Genomic DNA, 20,324 nt, shown 5'->3' on the forward strand with positions numbered 1-20,324 from the left:
AAAACACACCAGGTTATGAAGCTACTATTTGTTTATATGTTGATGACATGTTGATAATGAGCAAAAACATGGCAGATATAAATGCTACTAAGTGCATATTGGCTAGCAAATTCGATATGAAAGACTTAGGAATTGTTGATGTGATCTTAGAAATCAGAATTCACAAGACTCCATAAGGTCTAGCATTATCACAGTCTCACTACATTGAAAAGGTACTTGACAAGTTCAAGTATTTGGATTTCAAAATTGCCGAGACTCTAATTGACGTGAGTTATGCACTTCAAAAGAATGAAGGTGAAAGTGACTCACAACTGGACTATGCAAGAATATTGGGAAGTTTGATGTATATCATGAATTGTACGCAACCAGATATAGCATGTGCTATTAGTAAACTGAGTTGGTTTACAAGTAATCTCAATCACATACATTGGATGGCAATGAAACGAGTTTTGGGGTATCTAAAACATACCCAAAATTATGCTTTGCATTATAATAAATATCCCTCCGTGATTGAGGCATATAGTGATGCAAATTGGATCACTAGACCATCTGAAGTTAAATCCACAAGTGGATATGTTTTCACAATTAGAGGTGGAGCAGTGTCTTGGAAATCATCCAAACAAACGTGCATTGCTCGTTCTACAATGGAATCTGAATTCATAGCTTTAGATAAGGCCGGTGAAGAAGCTGAATGGCTCCAGAATTTCTTGAAAGATATTCCATTTTAGCCCAAACCTTTGGCGCCTATTTATATACATTGTGATAGTCAAGCGGCAATAGGCAGGGCAGGGAGCGTTATGTATAACGAAAAATCTCGTCATATATGACAGAGACACAATACCGTTAGACAACTACTCTCTAGTGGTGTTATCACAATTGACTACGTAAAGTCAAGAGATAACGTGTCGGATCCACTTACAAAAGACCTATCTAGAGTGGCAGTTGAAAGATCATCAAAGAGAATAGGGTTAAGGTCTAGGACAAGTCATCATGGCAGTAACTCTACCTAGCAGACTGGAGATCCCACGAGCTAGGTTCAAAGAGATCAAACAAAGTTATGAATGACAGTTCAACATTGTCAAATGACTCAACCCATTCTCGTGATGAAGACAATGTTCTGAAATCGAGGTAAAGCATTAAGGCGTTTTGATGAGTCAACAAAGCTTAAAAGTTTTTTAATGATTTGCTAAGTTTGGCAGGATATGACCAGATAGTGTGTCTATAGGATTACACGTTTAAAAATTACCTAGTGTGTAAAGTGTAAGCCGCTTCAAGGGGAATGAAAGTAAAGGCCCATTCTCTAAGCACTCATGAAACCAGGCGGTGTTCATGGCTGAAATGAACTCAACCGTGAGAACCATAGATGGTTAAGGATTGATTTTGTGACTTATGTTGTCTAGGTATACAACAAAGCTCGACGGCTCAAAGATATCAAATCTATCGATTGACCGAGTATATTCGATATAAGTTCACTACGGAAAGTTCAAAGGGAAACCTACTTATCCAGATGCAATTAATTCTTTCATGTAAAACACACACGCGTCCGTGCATTCCTTTATTTTATAGTCATTCCCCATTCATGTGGGGGATAATTGGAATTTTAAGCTTGTGTAGCTTAAAGAGGGTAAAAGAGAAATGGAGGAAAAATGAAATATTTGAGTTTTCCTCCTTGGCAAAGGGACATTGTCCCATATTGTCGTCGTCGTCGCTCGCTTGGCTCGGCTTTGGTTTCGGATTCGGATTTGGATTTGGATTTGGTCAAAGATTGATTGATTTAATCTTTTTGGACAAAATTCCTTTCAATTATTTAATACATTAATTAAATAATTAATGAAAAATTCAATCCGGAATAACCCGCGAGCCGGTCCGGTCAGGCTCGTTTTCTTTCCCGGATTATTTTAAATCCGTTTTCCCGCAATATTTCAAACAACCTGTTCCAACAACCATGGCTGTTTCTGAAAGGTTGCAAACCTTTTCAGAAACAATGCCAGCAACTCTATAAATATACTTTGAATCCCAGAATCCCAGAATCTTTCCTTACGAAATTTTCTGATCTTCTTCTTCTTCTTCTGCACAAAAATTCCAGTGTGTTTTACAGCCTTCGAGTGGCTCGCTGTTCGCCGGCGTTTTTGGTACCAACACTCCGGTGAGTTAAATCATTCTATCCTGGGAAGATATATTCCAGAACTTCGGGTACTTGAGGGAATAATTTTCTTAAGAACACACTGTGTATTCAATGGGCTCGATTTATTCCTATACTGTTTTTCCAGAATTTATTTCGTTAAACAAGTATTACTAACTTTCTGTTTTGTTTATATATTTTAGAAAGTTTAATGATTTAATTGTTTATTACAACAATACAGATTTATAACACAACATAGATAATAAGGATTCACATATCTGAACTCTTAACTTAGGATTGATGCGTAATTGTTATTGTCGTTGTTATTGTCGTTGTTCTTGTTTTTTTGTTGTGTGCAATGATATGGAGCAGCATTGTCACCTCTAGTTCCGAAGGAGGTACTTTCTTCCCTGACAAATGTGTCACCAACCTTCCATGCTCATGTAATTAGGTGAGATAAAGATGAATGTACATTTTGACACTTTTAATAACTACTCGATCGATTAAAATTTAATCAATTGTGGTGGAATTTCGTTATGATAGTGGTGGCTGAGCCAGTTTGCCCACCCTCGACTTTTCATTGGATATTTGCTACCTCTAATACATGTACCGAGTAACTCTACCTATCAAGAATTATTGCTCAAATTTGAGTCTTGACCTAGCCATGGCCACATGCAAGCTCAAGTGAGAAACTCAAATTGTTGGAAGCTAGTGTAATGGGCTCATGCTTCATGATAGTTTCCAAGAATTGAGGTGGTTATGAGGAGAAGCATGATATACCATAATACCAGTTAATACTCACAAAACTTGAATCCAAGTAGTCCTTCATTTGAAGCTTGGAATTACCAGAAATACTATGCTAGTATATATTACGTAGCCTTGTGTAGCAATTTGTGAGAATATTGTCCGGGTAATGTGGTGTGTACATAAAGCTAGCTAAAAGATTAAGAGATACTAAAAGTTTGCCAAACGAAAAGCATAGAAGATGCATGCCACTAACAGTATGTAGCAAAAGTTAAACAGATTTCTGTATAGTAGCGGGAATGGAAAGCTAGCTGCAAAGTGCAAACTCTTTGCTCAAGAAATTCTTTTCTTTCCCTCTTTCCTAGTTTCTTGGCCACTAAGCTTAGTACCTTAATAGACTTATTTAAACCTTATTTGCTAATATACATGATTTACAGCCACATATTTCCCAATATTTCTGTAAGCATGGCTTCTTATTCATCTGATTCTGATAATGATCTTGCACCAAGATCAAAACTTTTGGGCCGCCAAAGGCCTATTCATTCTGTTCTAGGAGGAGGAAGAGGTATCAAAATATCAATTTCTCACTATAATTTCCTTTCAAGGAATTGCTAACTTTTCACCTTTTTTTTATTATGTGATTGGTTAATTGAAGGGAAGCCTTGGCGTAACCGGTGAAGTTGCTGCCATGTGATCGGGAGGTCACGGGGTCAAGCTGTGGAAATAGCCTCTTGCAGAAATGCATGATAAGGCTACGCACAATAGACCCTTATGGTCCGCCCTTCTCCGGACCCCTCGCATAGCGGGAGCTTAGTGCACCGGGCTGCCTTTTTGTGATTGGTTAATTACCCCATGGACTAAATTTTTTTAAGTGCAGTTGCGGACATATTATTATGGAGAGACAAAAGATTTTCCGCAGCAATTCTAATTGCAGTTGCAGTAATGTGGTTTCTTTTTGAGATTGTGGATTATACCTTTGTGACTCTCCTCTGTCATGTCTCTATCACCACAATGTTAGTAGTCTTCATTTGGTCTGCAAGTGCAGATATCTTTGGCTGGTATTCTTCTTATTTCCCCTTGCTACGAATGAAAATATCTGTTCCTCATCAAAAGATCTACATTTCATATATAGAGAAGCGGATCCATGATTTAAATTTAATAAGTTCAATCTTTAAGTTCTTACCATTGAACGCAGGGGCGTAGGCACCCTGCTTGAAGCGGTGTCACGTTTGTCGAATTTTTTTGTAATCTATATGTATAAATAATAAATAAAATTAAAATATTTGGTAAAATATAAAAAAATTACATCGCTTGTCGTTACAGTAATTTATTCATTTGTTCACTTTTTCAAATATTGATACTGCTTACGAAAATTTCTGCATACGCCACTGACTGAACCTATTACACTTCCGAAATTATGGGTTCAGAATTTAATGCTTATCAAAAATTTTGTGACTTTTTGCTTATATGTCTATGTTCTGACTTTGTATATACATATGATTTATTGATTCATATAACATGTTCAGGACACCTCCAAGTATTCCCAAAGACATATTACAAGATACTACATTTGAAGATGTTGCTTCAATCTTACACAAGAAGTTCAACGATTTCCTCTCCATATTTCACTTTGTCGCATGTGGAAATGATGCAAAGCTCTTCTTTCTGGTATTATGAATCAATTTAGCCAAATAAATTACTAATTCATGTCCTTTATTTCAATGGATTTTATACTTATCTACTCCATTTTTTTATGTTTTAGGCCATCATTTCTCTCTATATACTCTCAGTATTTGGAAACTATATCAGCACCTTGAACCTTTTGTTTTTTGGTAAGATTACTTAACTATTTCTCATTCTTCTATTACTAACATTATTACTCTCTCGCTTTTTAAACTTTTTCTGGGAATATTGTCTACAAGGTTTGCTTTGTGTGGAAACTCTCCCATTCCTTTACGAGAAATATGAGGAAGAAGTCGACGATACTGCCTACAAATTGAAGAGGCAGATGAGAAAAATGTGCAGGAAGTTTAATGCAGATTTTCTAGGCAAAATTCCCAGAGGGCCAGCCAAAGAAAGAAAGGAGAAATAGGATGAATTAAGTACAAAATTTAAATGTGGACTATTCTTGTTTTCTTGGACATCCAAAATAATAATTTGCAGTATGATCATCAATGTACATGATTATTAAGTAATGCAACAGTACATCTTATGAAATGTGTTTCCAGAACTGGTAAAAAATGCCAATAATATGTAAGGGAAAAAAAGGAAGAAGAAAAATGAGATTAACTGATGGATAAGAATTGGCAACAACAGTGACTGATGCACTAACAATTAAATTCTAATTTCTGGCAAAGGAACACATTAAAAGTAGGATGACTAATAATAGACTATGTAAATCTAGAGGCGGATCCAGGATAATAATCATATAATTACCGAATCATTTAACCAAATTCTTCAATGATAGAAAGCAAAATGATGGATGACTCATAGAACAACGACAATCAAAAATCAAATAGAGAGAATTACAAAAGAGAAAAAGATCCCCTAATTCCAATTAGGAATTCATTGAGCCCTTTAGAAACATCCCTTCCAATTGAGAATTTTTATTCATTTTGAAGGTCGTGAGTACACTTTTGGGCTCAACCAAAATATGTTTTATACATAGGGTACATGCTACTAATATATTACTATTTTTAAAGACATATACATATATACATGCCGAACTTTACAGGTGTCGGTGACCCTTCTTTGTATAGCATAGGTCCGCCTTGGTGTAAAACCATAAACTCATAAGAGCTATTTAGTAACAAGAGCATCGTGCAAGATGTGTGGGTTTGTTAGACTCCCTTATTGGAGTCGATTGAAAGAAATTGAAAGTGAGAAGAGAAAAGTCCTAGGTCGAGCAACAGGAGAGAGAAGAAAGATATTTTTCATTTTATTTCATGTTGTATCTCAAATGTTCCAGAAGAAACTCTCTATATCAGTATTACATTTATGGGCTTTTGTTACATAATTGGGCCTGGTATCCAACTATTCTATTGGGCTTCTTGTCTGAGACTTTTGACAGCCCAACACCCCCCCCCCCCCTTAAGCTGGAGGGGGAAGCCACTCCAAGCTTGCCAAGCAGGTGATGGTGAAGAGGCCCTGCAAGAGACTTGGTTAAAATGTCAGCAGGCTGGTCAGTAGTAGAAATGTGGTGAAGAGAGATCAATCCAGTTTGTAAGCAATCACGAACAAAATGGCAGTCAATGTCAATATGCTTAGTCCTCTCATGAAAGACAGGATTTTTAGCAATATGAAGTGCAGCTTGGCTGTCACAAAACACCTGAACAGGAGAGTGAAATCAGACCAAGATCAGCAAATAAACAAACCAGCCAGGAGATTTCAGCCACAACTTTCCTCAAAGCTCTGTATTCAGCTTCAGCATAGGAAAGAGAGATTATATGCTGCTTCTTGCATTTCCAAGAAATAGGGCAACCACCAAAACTAATGAAAAAGCCAGTGACAAACTTCTGAGACTCGGTACATGCGGCCCAATCAGAGTCAGAATATGCTACAAGAGAAGTGACAGGAGACTTTGAAAGGAGAATTCCTTGCTCGGGTGCATTCATCAAGTACCTAAGAACATGTATAGCAGACAGCATGTGGGGAACCTGAGGAGCTTGAAGGAATTGACTCAAATGTTGGACAGAAAATGCAATATCAGGTCTGGTATATTGTAAAAAATTGAGTTTCCCCACAAGTATTCTATAAAAACTAGGATCAGTGAGTGGTTGGCCCATGTCAAAAGTTAATTTGATAGATGACTCAAGGGGAGTCACTACTGGAGTGAAATGCATACAGTTGAATTCATCCAAGAGGTCAGAAGCAAATTTCTGTTGACTGACCAAGTAACCCTGACTATTCTTGGTAACCTCCAAGCCCAAAAAATAATGGACAGACCCCAGATATTTGATCTTGAACTGAGAATCCAAGAAATATTGCAGATTGTCAAGCTCAGCTACATCATCCCCAGCAAGCAATATATCATTAACATAGACAACCAGGACTGTTAAGGAGGAATTAGATGACTTGGTGAAGAGAGAATAGTCATTCTTACTTGAAATGTAACCTCTAGATAGCATAGCCTCAAACAGTTTAGAAAACCACTGCCTCGAGGCCTGTTTGAGGCCATAAAGTGACTTGTTCAGCTTGCAAACCAAGGGAGAAGAATCAGAAGCTGCAGAAGTGGAAATCTGAAGACCGGGTGAAAGTTTCATACATACTTCTTCATGAAGGTCACCATGAAGAAAGGCATTATTCACATCAAGTTGATACACAGTCCAGTCCTTCTTAGCAGCAAGAGAAAGAAGACACTTGATGGTAGTGAACTTAACAACAGGAGAGAAGGTCTCAGTGTAATCAATATCTTCCTTCTGGGTGTCACATCTAATAACCAATCTGGCTTTGTACCTCTCAATAGAGCCATCAGATTTTTATTTAATCTTGTAAACCTATTTGCAGGGAATAGGCTTCTTGTGAGGAGGAAGAGGAACAATCTCCCATGTATGGTTTGCCTCTAGATCTTGAAATTCTTGTAGCATAGCCTCTTGCCAAGCAGGATTAGAGGCAGCCTGCTGGTAAAATGGAGATTCATGCATTTGTAGCTCAACAGGAGACACCTTGGATGTCCCAGATACAGGATTGGAGAGGGCAGAGGAGCAAACATAGTCTTTAAGATAGGGAGGAGTGTGGCAGACCCTGCTAGACTTCCTAAGCAGAGGAGAAGTTGGCAAGGATGTGGCAGAAGGAGGGACATATGTAGGAGGAGAATGAGGTGAAGAAGATAAAGGAGCAGAGGAGAATGAAGGGGGAGAAGGAGTGGAGGCACAATCCACAAAAGGAACAAGAGGAGTATGATATACTGGAGAAGAGTGTGAAGAGTAAGGAAAAACATGTTCATGAAATACCACATCTCTTGAAAAAAACAACAGAATGATTGGTGAGATTAAGGAGTTTGTAATCCTTTTTACCATATGGATAACCCAGAAAGACACATTTAATGGCCCTATATTGGAATTTATCCCTACCAGATTTGGGAGTGGTAGCATAACATAGACAACCAAAAGATTTGAGATGTTCATAGGAAGGAGAGACACCATGCAACCTTTGAAAAAGAGACATGCTCCCCAAGACAGAAGAAGGCATCCTATTTATGATATAAGTGGCAGTCAAGACACATTCACCCCAATATTTGACAGGAAGGTGAGATTGAAAAAGTAAGGCTCTAGAAGTCTCTAATAAATATTTATATTTTCTTTCAACTACCCCATTTTGTTGTGGGGTATGTGGAATAGTGGTTTGGTGAAGAATCTCATTTTCAGAGAAAAATGTTTGTGCTTCAGAACTATTGCCTAATTCATAGGCATTATCAGCCCTGAAAGTTTGAACAGAGGAATGAAAGTGAATCTGAACCATATTAGTGAAAGCTTTAATAATGGATAAGGTATTACTCTTACAAGACAAGAGATGGGTCCATGTAACCCTAGAGAAATAATTCACAATGGTAAGAAAGTATCTAAACCCATTGTATGTCCTAGTGTGGTAAGGGCCACATAGATCTAAATGGACAAGTTAGAAAGGAGAAGTGAATTTGATATGGCTTTCAGGAAAGGGAAGTCTTTGTTGCCTAGTCATAGGGCAAACAGGGCAGAAAAATGAATGTTTAGAAGAAACTATGTTAGATAGAAATGGAATAGACTTCATCTTATGAAATGGCATATGTCCCAATCTTTGGTGCCAAAACAAATCACTTTTATTAACAGTAGTGGAAGAAATACAAGAGAAAAAGGTGAAACAGAATTAGAAGGAAAAATATTATAAGCAGTACCAAAAGATATAGTAGAAACAAAAGGTGAATACTCATGCATGTCAGAAAGTAGAAAGTACAACCCATGAGAAGCTCTACCAATTTTCAATGGCCTTTTCAAAGAAGGGCCATGTAAAAAACAAGAGTGACTGCTAAATAATGCTAAGCATTGCAATTGAGAAAGAAGTTGGTATACAGAAATAAGATTGAATTAAAAAGAAGGAACTAAAAGTACATTGTGTAAAATATTGTCTCTCCTAAGAAGTAAGGAACCAGTAGATATTACTTTGACTTTATAACCATTTGGTAAAGTGATTAAGTAAGGTTTAGGTAAGGGTTGTAAATTGTGTAAGAATTTTTTATTGGAAGTCATGTGATTAGTGGCACCTGAATCTAGTATCCAAGGTATTTTTCCTAACTGAGCAGACAAAGAATGTACTACAGAATTAACTACAGGAAATTGACCAACAGGAAGATGACACACCTGCAAATTTGGCATAACCAATATTTTCATCAGAAGGTGAAGAATGGATCCCAGGAGAGATGTGAGTCTGCTGAAAAAGAGACATGAGGTGTTGATATTGTTCTTTGCTGAAACCATAAGCTGTGGAGTCACTAGACTTGATGCTAGGACCAATATCATCAGCAGGTTCTTCTACTTGAACACAAGAGGCAAATCTCTTATTTTTGGTGAATTTGAAATCAGCAGGGAAGCCATGGAGTCTATAGCATTTATCTATTGTGTGACCAGGCTTTTTGCAGTACTTGCAAGACACAGATGGTGAATTCCTTTTTGGATCAAAGTTAATTCTTTGGTTATAAGGTCTGGTATTGTGTGGGGAATTCATTTGATTGACATGTGTTGAATTAGTTGTAGTGGTAGAGAATGATGCCGAATCACCAGAAAAACCCAAGGCTGGAGGTTGATTCTCCTTTTGACTTTCATCATGTTGGAGTAAAGAATAAGCCTTACTAATGGATGGGAGTGGAGACATGAGCATGATACTACTATTTATAGTGGAATATGACTCATTTAACCCACTTAGGAATTGAAAAAGGTGTTGGTCTTCTATGAATTTGGGTAGAGCCCCACAGGAACAAGTAGGGCCAACATATGCAGAGTTTAACTTATCCCAAAGAGCTCTCATTCTGGTGAAGTAAGTGGCAATATCAGAAGACCCTTGTGAGTTAGAACCGATTTCCCTTTGGATTTGAATGTACTTGGATCCATTAGATTGTCCAAACCTTTCATTTATATCACTACATACTTCTCTAACAGTGTTGAGACATATGACAATGACTGCTATCTTCCTAGTCAATGAATTGATAATCCAAGCCTTTACCATATCATTACATCGCTCCCAGTAAGGATAATAGGGAGAATTAGGTGGAGGTTGAGGAACTTTCCTTGCGACTAAGCCTAGTTTGTTTTTAGCGGAAAGTGAGGTGAGCGTACTACTTCACCAATGTACAAAACCAGTCTCATTGAAAGGGATAGCAACTAACTGACTACTAGGACTATCGGATGGATGAACATAGAAAGGGTGAGATGAGTCCAAAGTGAACTCAACAAAACCATCAGTAACGGAGGAAGGACTTCCCATATTCAGACAAAGTAATTACGATTTTGTATGATAACTAGTCTTAATAGAGCGAGATAACACACATATCACTATATCACAGTCAAAATCGAGCAGACAAAGATCCTAATCGTACATTAATTTCACATGCAAATGAAAGTCAGAATTTTTACCCTCCTTCTTCGCACACCAGAAGAAGTTAAGGTCTTCTAACTGCAGAAACAGAAGAAGAAATCGAAGAAATCAAGAAAACTCAAAGAAATCCCAAAATCACTCAGATCGAAAAATCTCAGTATCGGACCAAAACCATTGAACCAAAGCACACGGGTACCATCAGACGAAAGCTCTCATCAAGACGGATCGATTGCTATGCTCTGATACTATGTTAGACTCCATTATTGGAGTCGATTGAGAGAAATTGAAAGTGAGAAGAGAAAAGCCCTAGGTTGAGCAACAGGAGAGAGAAGAAAGATATTTTTTATTTTATTTCATGTTGTATCTCAAATGTTCCAGAAGAAACTCTCTATATCAGTATTACATTTATGGACTTTTGTTACATAATTGGGCCGGGTATCCAACTATTCTATTGGGCTTCTTGTCTGAGACTTTTGGCAGCCCAACAGGGTTAGTCACGATTTGAAACCCTATCGCATATATAAGTCTGGTACTTAAGTGGAGAAAGTTGATAGAAAGGCATATCCATTATTCATTGAATTTCGAACAATACGCTATTAGGTTTAATCGAATAACTTTTGCCCTAAAAACAATATATACACCGAAACATGATGATATATACATGAGAGGTTGTGCTGTGTTTCTTGTTCCAACGACTCAATGTTGTGGTACTATTTTGACATCAAGAAGATACTTAGGCACATTCATTAGCACTATGAGAGAAATAGAAAAAGAGAGCTTTGATACTTCCACAAAGTTTGTCTGTCCTTTGTGGAAACAGCCATGTTAGTTGGAGTATTAGATCAACCTCAACAACCAGATGAAACGTGTGACAAATTCTGAAAGATTGTTCTCTTTTTAGTTAAATAACTAAATTATTGCACTAATAAATTCTTCCACTAATCTAATCTAGTGAATGCTGGCTTTATGTGCACTAATTTAAGGATTAGATCACACTAATTACAACCTACCCAAGATGAGACTTAGCAAAATTTAGAATTAAATACTCTAATTTGATGCAAATCCAGTACTTACTGTATGATTAATTGGGCAAGAAATATTAATCGCCGTTAAAATCACATTGAGTCAAGTTATCTCAAAGGTTTTTTGATCTTTTGAAATTAATGCTAACTAAGTCAAAGCAAAGTATTCATATAGGCAATACGAATTACTTAAATTTTAAGTATTACCCTTAAGTTTGCTAGGAAATTGGGAGATTTGAAAATCCATATAGTCGCGCCTCTAGTTAATTTGGATTTGAGGTGTCAAATTAATGGGCTTATAACTGTTATGCTATCTTTCTCACACATCATAGAAAGTGACAAAGAAGAGTGGGATCTGAAAACTCCAAATCTTGATAGTGGGCTGTGTTGACCCACCATCTTAAGTCTTGAAATAGAGAAACATCACATATATATATAAAGTTATGAAAAGTTTAGACATGACTTAGAGAGACATATTTAGCAAGAAAAGAAGGGTCAATTTTAGTGAATTTGGCCTTTGGAACAACTATAAGTTCTCCTCCCCTGCCTTCATTTCCACACAAAAAACAAGTCAAAAACAATCACACACCACAGATTGAAGAGAAAAGATGGCAAGAGAATTAAGGATTTTGATTGATGGTGAAGGCTTTGGTAATCTTGGCACTAATGTTTTGGTAACATTCTTGGGAATATTGGCTGCGGTTTTCGTCGTAACGTTTATAATCTTGTCATGTGCACAAGGGGCAGTGCCAAGAGATAAATCAGCAGCAACAGAATCAAGTGCCTATGGAGGAGCCGGATGCGCAGCAGGCTGTGGTGCAGGTTGTGGTGGAGGATGTGGTGCCTGAATACAGAGCCGCTTTTAGGATTTAGAATCAGTGAGTTGAAAACGAATGTGATTTTAGCATATGCATACATTAATTTTTTTTGCATATGTATAGATAGTTCGATTAAAAAATAATGAACTCATTTGAATCATAGAATCCGTCCTAAATCCGCATGGCTGTGCATTTTTCTTCATAAACAGTCTCTTGCACTCATGCTAAAGATGAAAGTAATATAAAATCATCTAAAGTTAGAAGCCTAGAAATGACTAAAAAAGCCTGCACAGAAGCAAAAACCACTGGTGTGAATGCTGATGCAGGAGTTTAGAGTTTATCCAGATGATTTTGGCTTTTCTGTGTTCTTCTACTAGTTCTTAGCGTCTACTAGTTCAGTTGATATACACCTATCTACACTGCACTCGTCACCTTTTAGGAAAAGGATAGCATTCTCAAATAATATCGATGGAAAAAACAATTATGCTTGAGACTCAAGCTTTACTATTTCTTTCTGTTCTCCTTATTATTTCCTTTTTTCTTTTTTCCTTTAAACTCAAGTTACTAGTTACTACTCCAGCTGAACTGAAGTGCTGTTATATGTTTGAGGTCAAAACACTCAAAAGGTGAATTCTGTTTTTGCTGATTAGAAAAAGAAAGTTACTTGTAAATAATTTCAGCAACTTAAATCCACTGTCAAGATGGCCGAGTTGGTCTAAGGCGCCAGTTTCAGGTACTGGTCCGAAAGGGCATGGGTTCAAATCCCATTCTTGACAAAGGAGTTCTTTTTTCCTTTTTGGATCTCTTTCCAACTTTGTATTAATTTGAAGATAATCCTATTCAACAAATAATCCTTTTGATTTAACCATCAGTGCGAGTTTTGTGATCGGTTGCCATTGTGTTAGTGGTCTTCTAGACTATTCTGAGCATGAGTCTCCATATTAATTCAACGGGTTTGACAGAACTCACTGCGTCTAGTTCAGATTCTAACGTGTGTCAAAATAATCAGCACATACATAAAGAGCAGAATTCACGGACTCTATCGAGCGGATAATGGGCAGCTGACAGATTATAGGCATGAGGTATATGCAAAATCGATCAAGTCGTGGCAGCTGTAGGCAGCCGCCACTGGTGGTTGATCATGGAAAGGACGAGGAGGAGGATGAGGAGAAGTAGGATGTGAAGATACCCTGCATTTACAAAGTTTTCCAACTATGACAACATTGCATCAAATTCTATAGTGTTAGCCTTATGTGATGATATTCTTTGGTCGAAGATCTTTTAGCATTTGCTCTTTATATATTGACCTCACATAAACTTAATAAATGCCATGATCATGCAAGGAAAATGTAACCTAATTAGCTACCACAAAGAAAAAGCATTGACATTTCCAACTTGTTTGGCTATTTTATGTTAATCATTTCACATGAGAATTCATAATGGATAGATGGAAAAATAAGCATGGTTTTTTACTTTAACATGCCCTAACCAACGCTCACGATTTGTAACTCCCAAATGCCAAATGCCAAATGCCCAATGGCAAAATGTCCTACACACCACTCAAACATAGCTTCGTGCAATTTTTCAAGCTGCAGTGCTGATCAGATTTTGGGAACCAAATTAGAGATTTTCTCAGCTTAGTAGTCCATTCTAATCTGGGAACCTTATGGATCTTAGACTTTATTCAAATAGCAAGACCATCAATACATATCATTTTAGACGCACATGCCTCCATTTCAGCTGTACAAGGTTTATATCATTACTAGTATTGGGTGAATTAGCCAAGGAACACACAAGCTAAATCGAACACTACCATTAGCCAAAAAAGACAATATCAGTACAGCAGTTGACAGATCAGTGGCTTAGGCTGAAGACTGGGAAACACACTACATTTGATTGGTAATCTTGTGAGTGAAAAAAATGGTTCTATTGCATCATGTATCTCTCCAGCACCATATAGTAGCTGGTTGCAGACATGATTTAAGCAGATGGGCTTCTAAAATACAAGTTACTCAGAAAACAAATGACAATTCATTTTCAAGTTCTACAGTGACACCACATATAATGCAGAAAGGATAGTCATTGCATCAATGATCATTCCATCAGCACCAGAGATACCACACCCGTCTACAAGTAATTAATAAAACCTTGTTCTCTGATCTCCCACTCAACTTGTATCTTGAAACTGAGAAAGGTGATCCGTCTACTGGATACCCTCTAGTAGCAGTAAGAATTCCATTATTCCCAAGTGCACGACCTGTTCAGGAAGGATCCAACTGAAATGATTGCAACTAGCAATGCTAACAAAATAACTAAAAAGCAGGACACAACAACACCAAACTAAAAAAAATCACATCCCAAACAAAAAGTGCCACAGTTCACACCCCACAGCCTAGATTAGCAGACAACTTATAGGGCTTTAAGAACTAGAATATAGATGGCAAAAGCAGCTTCAAAAAGTTTGGAGTGTACTATTCTCTCAAAGAAGAGACTCATTTTATTTTCCTTTTCTTTCAGGGGCTGGGGGTGGGGGTGGGGGTGGGGTGGGGGTGGGGGTGCTGTTAAAATACAAATAGGTCATCTCATTAACATGGTTTTTCGTCCTCTTCGACCCTTGTCGTTCCAATCTTCTTGATATGGTTTGAGAACAAGGATAGCTAATACATGCCACCAAAGTAACTGATAATTCTTTTGCAAAACACCATGCAAGAGTTTCCCTTGCGAACCTGTATTAACTGTGAATGTGGAAAAACATTTTGAAATGCCAAAGAGAAGGCACATCAATAACCTTCCATTTATCTTCTACAAGAAAATGCCAGCTGGAAAGAGCTTATGTCATGCATGCAGCAAGCTAGATTCTTTTAATTTCATGGTTTTTGCACGCAGCCTTTCCATGAATGCAGGATTTGCTTTGAGCCTCTGCTTCACATATGAAGTTCGAACATCCTCTACCAATTTGTTAGCCTTTCCAGCCTCTTCAATGAGACCAAATAGAGTCCTCAGGCAGTCCTTTCTATTCTCCTCACGGTGTTCAAATCTGAGGAAAAAGAAACATTTTATTCATGGTAAGTTTCACAAACTTCAAATGCGTGTGTAAAGGGGCACCAATAAGCAGCAGTCAAATACTTCCTTAAGCAACTGTTTCAACAGATAGTTACACAATAATACTCAGTTGGAAGCTAAGCCTAAACATAAAGTAACAGCAAACCCATAACAAGATCAGACACTAGTAATCTAGATGCATCTACAATGTGACTTTACCTTTCACTGGTTATGGTAAGCTCGTCTCTCCCAGGATGATAGCGGTTTCCAACCAATTCTCTTAAGCGACGAAATTGATGCTTTGACAGACCCAACTCCTTCACCGTAACAGCCAATTTGACTTTCCTGTTTTTTGGATGCCATGCATCACCACCAGGAGCAAAGACCACCCTTGTTTGCCATCTAAGAACTGGCCCTTCGCCTGGCGGGTCATCCAAATTCTTATTCTTATCTGGCAAAATAGTCTCGTCAAACTGTGGAGCATCCTTCTCTATCAGTTTTGCGCACTCCATGACCACCCCATCCTCGAACTCCTTGAACAATGCATAGCCTTCTTCAGGGGTAATCTCACCTTTTTCAACCCTTTCACCTATCTCATCAAACTTAACTTCCACCTTCTTCTTAATTTCGTCTGGGTAAAATAAAACATCCACTGAGTCAAGGAATCCAAATACAAAATAGATTGGGATGTCAAATAGATCACCAAAAACTGACTCTACACTCTGTAAAAGACAAGTTCAGGTATTGTCCTAAAGAAACAACATTACGTGAAACTGAAATATAATAAAGGTTGTAACTTCATACAAGCTATCAAAAAATTAGCAAGCAAGGATATATATAACTGACTGAAAAGTTAAAGAATTTTGTTATGCAGGTAACATGTAATTTGCTCAATCAAGAAATTTTAATTTACCTTTTCATTGTTTCTACCACACCTCTTTGAGTTTTAACCATTCTTTTCTTAACTACACCAATTTCATAAGCCTAATGGGAAAGGAATTAGAAAACGAAAATTTACTTAACTATAAAACTCATTGTGGAAATCATACCCTGTGCCCATCAAAGTTCCGGCATTATCAGTAGGATCGCTGAATTGGAGCATATATATTATTTTTAATTGTTAATTGGAGCAAAGAAATTATGCACCTGCCTAATCTGAAAAACTTTTCAAGAAGTCAGAAGAGCAAACAGAAGTAGTACCAGGTAGAATTTTATCCCAGCTAAGCATCTCCTGCAAAATTTCCTCACACTCCTTCGTATCCCTAAGATACCCATGCTCGGTAGCCTCTTTTATCATATCATCCCACTTTCTGTCATCCATGTTGAAGAATTGATCAGACGCCATTCTCCTTTTCACTAAATCCGTTGTGTCATACAAATCTTCAATCTCTTCATCAGTGGAGTGAGCATCCTCGAAATCTGATTCAAACTCTTGGTCATTTACATCATCCAGGGGTTTCATTTGAAGCTCCTCCATTAACTCATCATCTGTATGCTCATGCTTTCTCGTCAATTTCCTCTTTAATATTGCTTCAAGAATTGACGGAAGCGCCTCTTCATTGCCTTTGTTGAAGTACTCCTCAATCCGCGTCTTCAACTCTACAGCAGATATAACAAACGAGATTACTTAATATGAAACCAAGATACCCATTTAAATTTAAAATATATAACCCCCGATCGTATACAACAAAGTACTCCTAAAGGAATATCCATTGGACAGAACGCATTAAAGTTGAAAAAGAATTCTTTTTTCTGGGACATTGCAATTGGAATAACAAACATAGAGACGATAATAAACTAGAACCCAGAATTCTATCCCTTAAATTTTCTCCAATATCTTATTGTCAGCAATCAGCATCAATTATTTTCTTTTCTTTTTTTATAACTCATGGTGTCCGTGCAGCTTAGGCATCTCAACCATTCCACCAAGTACCTGCTACCTCCCACCAACACAGATATGGGTAACTCAGCAGCAATTGTAGCAAGAGAGATCCATTAATTACTGATTAACCAGAAATATCACTCTTTTTAAAAAGATTAATCAGCAAAATCGCTAAATAATGCAGTTTCCTAGCATACTACATGCATCATAGACCAAAAACTAATTTCGTCCATACTTTATTCAGCGAGAAAATTAACCCCATAGCCCCCATTTTCTCAGATTTCACAAATAATCTCCACTGAATCCCCAAAAAGATATGAAGATCACAAAATATAAGCTTTCTCACCTTTATTGTTGATATCTTCAACATTGAGAGAGACCTCTTTCTTTGTGGGTTCGGCCAAGTTAGTCTCGGGCTGAGGGCTTGGTTCAGATGCGTTCTGATTCGATGAATCATTTTCTGATAATGAGAAGAATCTAAACTTTGAAGGGAAATGAGAAACAACTGGGGAGTGTATGACTTTACTGCTGCTGCTGTTGATATAATTCAGATTTGATTTGAAGTTTTGAGAGATGTGGAAATTGCGAGAGCACAAAGAAGAAAGAGCTCGTCTCATGGTTTTAGGGTTTTAGCTCCCTCTGTGTTTCAACTTTGCCTTCAGTGTTAAATAGATACTATACAGGGAAATAACATAGGAATGACAAAAAAATAATTTTTACATTTTTACTAAAAGAAAAAGAAAACATGGTAGATCGAAAAGAATGTTAAAATTGAGCGGGGGGCGGGGGTTGCTTTATTTTTTTTCCCGACGACGAAGCGTTTTTTACTAAAAAATACTTTTGAATGTTGACTCTGAAATTGAAATAAATTCTTTTTGGCAAACTAGGTAAAATAAATATTTTAAATATATATAAAGTTAATTGATATTCCCATTGGACATAGCGCATAAATTTCTCTTTCTTTTTCTTCTTCTTTTTCTCCTCTCCCTCTCGTTCCTTTTCATTGTTATTCCTCGTCTATTGGTGATAATTTCTCTTGCAGCTTGTTTGAATGGTTATTACATATCATTTCATAATGTATCGTATTATATTGTACTATATCGTTTGATGAATATAATATTTAGATAAATTATATTGTTTGTCGTTGTTGTATGATATAACTAGTGAATTACCCCGCGCTTTCGCGCGGTCATAAAAACTTCTTCTAAGTAAACGCAAAACATAAAAGATTAGACATAAAAATCACTAATAATCAGAATGAGCAGCTCTATAGAAGGCAATTAACCCGACAATCACTAAGTATATAGATACAACACTGCTACATAAACATAGCAGAAATCCACAAATAACATAATATGTAGTACAACTATCTATTTGTGCAAATGTTCAAAATAGTTACCCGAAAAGAATGTGATAAATTCCTCCATGGCCACGCAGATGAGATTTCTATTGCATATCATTGTATCAAACATTGGACGGCGTTAGAATTGAGAATTCTACCATATCTTGGAACAAGAATATGGAATTAATTTTCAAGAACCATTATATATACATTCCCAATAAAAATACATCAGTATGGTTCAGACATAGAAATATAGTCTTATGAGGACTTAAACTTGATGAAGCTTTTGCATGCTATTTCTTTCTTTGAGCATCCTTCCTCATTATTTCTCTAAATGAAGGCTTCAAAATAAATAATGTCTCAACAACACACCATATGAATTTAGAGAAAAATAATAACTACTCGAGAGAAGAACAATTGATTATATTCTTTGGGAAAAAAATATGCATCCAAATATTCAGAAGGAGTTATAAAGGAACGCAATGATTATTTTTTCAATATTTCGAATGTTGCTATCCGGGCAGTGAGCATTCAATTGTTAATTCCTTTCCATTCCTTTGAAAAGAGAACATCAAGCAACAACCATCAATATGTCTTGCATAACTTCTCGAATGAACAGTTCAAGAAACCATTAGCAGTTAACACTATGGCCAAGCAATTCTTTTTAGGAAGCAATTCTTTTTAGGAAGCCCATTTCACTTCGCCCACCATTACCTCCAGTGTACATCAAGCACCTCTAGAAGATTTTTTTTTTTTTAGTTTAATAATATATCTAAGCCGTATTTGCTGGAGGAAGGAATTGTTTAATCAACTCAAGTACCTCACAATAATGAGAAATCTTTCAAAAAGAGACTTTCTTCTTCTCTCGCCCTCTGCAGATAAAATATTAAGAGAAAAATCAGATAGCACCAATTGTGTCCTATCATCTCTTGAAGGATATTGAATTATATCCACATTTCTTGTGCAAGAACCGAATCTTCTTGTTCCTTGATACTCTCTTAATTACCTCCAACAACTATAACACAAAGTCGAGCAAAACAAATATAAGCCCCGAGGCCCGAGATAGAAAAAGAAAAAATAAAAACTTAAAAGAGATATTTGAAAATTAAACACCAATCTATATATAAACATGAAGCTTCAAACCGTACATGGGCTTCTTGTCCTCAGTTGTAAAGGCAATGATGGGGCACATTAAATAATAAACTAAACAACCCATATTCTCGCTAAATATAAGCCCCGGGAAGAAGGCTGGAAGTGGAACGAAGATTGTGTTTCATTCCTTAGTTATTATGGAGGGAGGAGTTGAAGGTTGTAACAATTGAAAAAATAAAAAGGTTGTAATGAAGGTTGTAACGGTTGAGAAAATAAAAGAGTTGTAACTGTTGGAAAAATAATTGAGTATTCTATTGAATTGACGGGAAGAAAAACAAAAAAATTAAAAAAATAGATAAATACAAATCCTTGCATATGAGACATGCCACATCAGCTTAGCAATTTCCTCATATATATATATATATATATATATATATATATATATATATATATATATATATATATATATATATATATATATATATATATGCACCATCAATATGAAAAATAAACTTGTAATATTATTTTTTAAAAATCTGATACGGGGTAAAATTATTATATAAAAAGGTAAGGTAAATGATAAAATAAAATTATTTAATAATAATGAAGGGTGAGATAAGAGAAAAAGACAAGGTAACGATGCGACCACACCAAATCGGTCGTTACATAATGTGGCGTATTTCGTCGTTATGTA

The 20,324-nt window shown here is 36.6% G+C and overlaps 2 protein-coding genes and 1 non-coding gene across 4 annotated transcripts; 2 read left to right on the plus strand and 1 right to left on the minus strand.

The window, feature by feature from the left end:
• Window positions 1–3,277: 3,277 nt before the first annotated feature.
• LOC107819305 (reticulon-like protein B9) lies at window positions 3,278–5,083 on the plus strand. The gene is made up of 5 exons (XM_016645407.2): window positions 3,278–3,431; window positions 3,744–3,924; window positions 4,393–4,534; window positions 4,629–4,698; window positions 4,789–5,083. The coding sequence occupies exons 1-5, from the start codon at window positions 3,293–3,295 to the stop codon at window positions 4,956–4,958; spliced, it is 702 nt and encodes a 233-aa protein (XP_016500893.2). The 5' UTR covers window positions 3,278–3,292; the 3' UTR covers window positions 4,959–5,083.
• Window positions 5,084–12,967: 7,884 nt separating this feature from the next.
• TRNAL-CAG (transfer RNA leucine (anticodon CAG)) lies at window positions 12,968–13,048 on the plus strand. The gene has a single exon. It is a non-coding gene; the product is annotated as a tRNA-Leu (tRNA).
• A 1,017-nt stretch (window positions 13,049–14,065) lies between these two features.
• LOC107819301 (uncharacterized) lies at window positions 14,066–17,869 on the minus strand. Of its 2 annotated transcripts, none has more exons than XM_075251423.1 (5): window positions 17,543–17,869; window positions 16,515–16,913; window positions 15,534–15,945; window positions 15,061–15,309; window positions 14,066–14,529 (listed from the first exon to the last, which is right to left on the minus strand). In XM_075251423.1, exons 1-4 carry the CDS (start codon window positions 17,811–17,813, stop codon window positions 15,108–15,110), a joined length of 1,284 nt encoding a protein of 427 aa, XP_075107524.1. In that variant the 5' UTR covers window positions 17,814–17,869; the 3' UTR covers window positions 14,066–14,529; window positions 15,061–15,107. The 2 variants fall into 2 exon arrangements, 1 of the variants encoding a protein (XP_075107524.1); XR_012708525.1 differs by having other exon boundaries at window positions 14,338–14,529; window positions 14,999–15,309.
• Between the last annotated feature and the right edge of the window lie 2,455 nt (window positions 17,870–20,324).

This window comes from Nicotiana tabacum, chromosome 4 (genome assembly GCF_000715075.1).
Source record: "Nicotiana tabacum cultivar K326 chromosome 4, ASM71507v2, whole genome shotgun sequence".
Taxonomy (NCBI): domain Eukaryota; kingdom Viridiplantae; phylum Streptophyta; class Magnoliopsida; order Solanales; family Solanaceae; genus Nicotiana; species Nicotiana tabacum.

What these genes read in the sequence shown, in the direction of transcription:
- LOC107819305 (XM_016645407.2), top strand. Translation starts at nt 3,293, where the DNA reads ATGATTTACAGCCACATATTTCCCAATATTTCTGTAAGCATGGCTTCT. An exon ending in AGTGCAGATATCTTTGGCTG is followed by an intron (nt 3,925 to 4,392) that starts GTATTCTTCTTA and finishes TAACATGTTCAG; the next exon opens with GACACCTCCAAGTATTCCCA. An exon ending in ATGCAAAGCTCTTCTTTCTG is followed by an intron (nt 4,535 to 4,628) that starts GTATTATGAATC and finishes TTTATGTTTTAG; the next exon opens with GCCATCATTTCTCTCTATAT.
- LOC107819301 (XM_075251423.1), bottom strand. Translation starts at nt 17,813, where the DNA reads ATGAGACGAGCTCTTTCTTCTTTGTGCTCTCGCAATTTCCACATCTCT. An exon ending in CTGGGATAAAATTCTACCTG is followed by an intron (nt 15,946 to 16,514) that starts GTACTACTTCTG and finishes TATTTTACCCAG; the next exon opens with ACGAAATTAAGAAGAAGGTG. An exon ending in CTTACCATAACCAGTGAAAG is followed by an intron (nt 15,310 to 15,533) that starts GTAAAGTCACAT and finishes CTTTTTCCTCAG; the next exon opens with ATTTGAACACCGTGAGGAGA.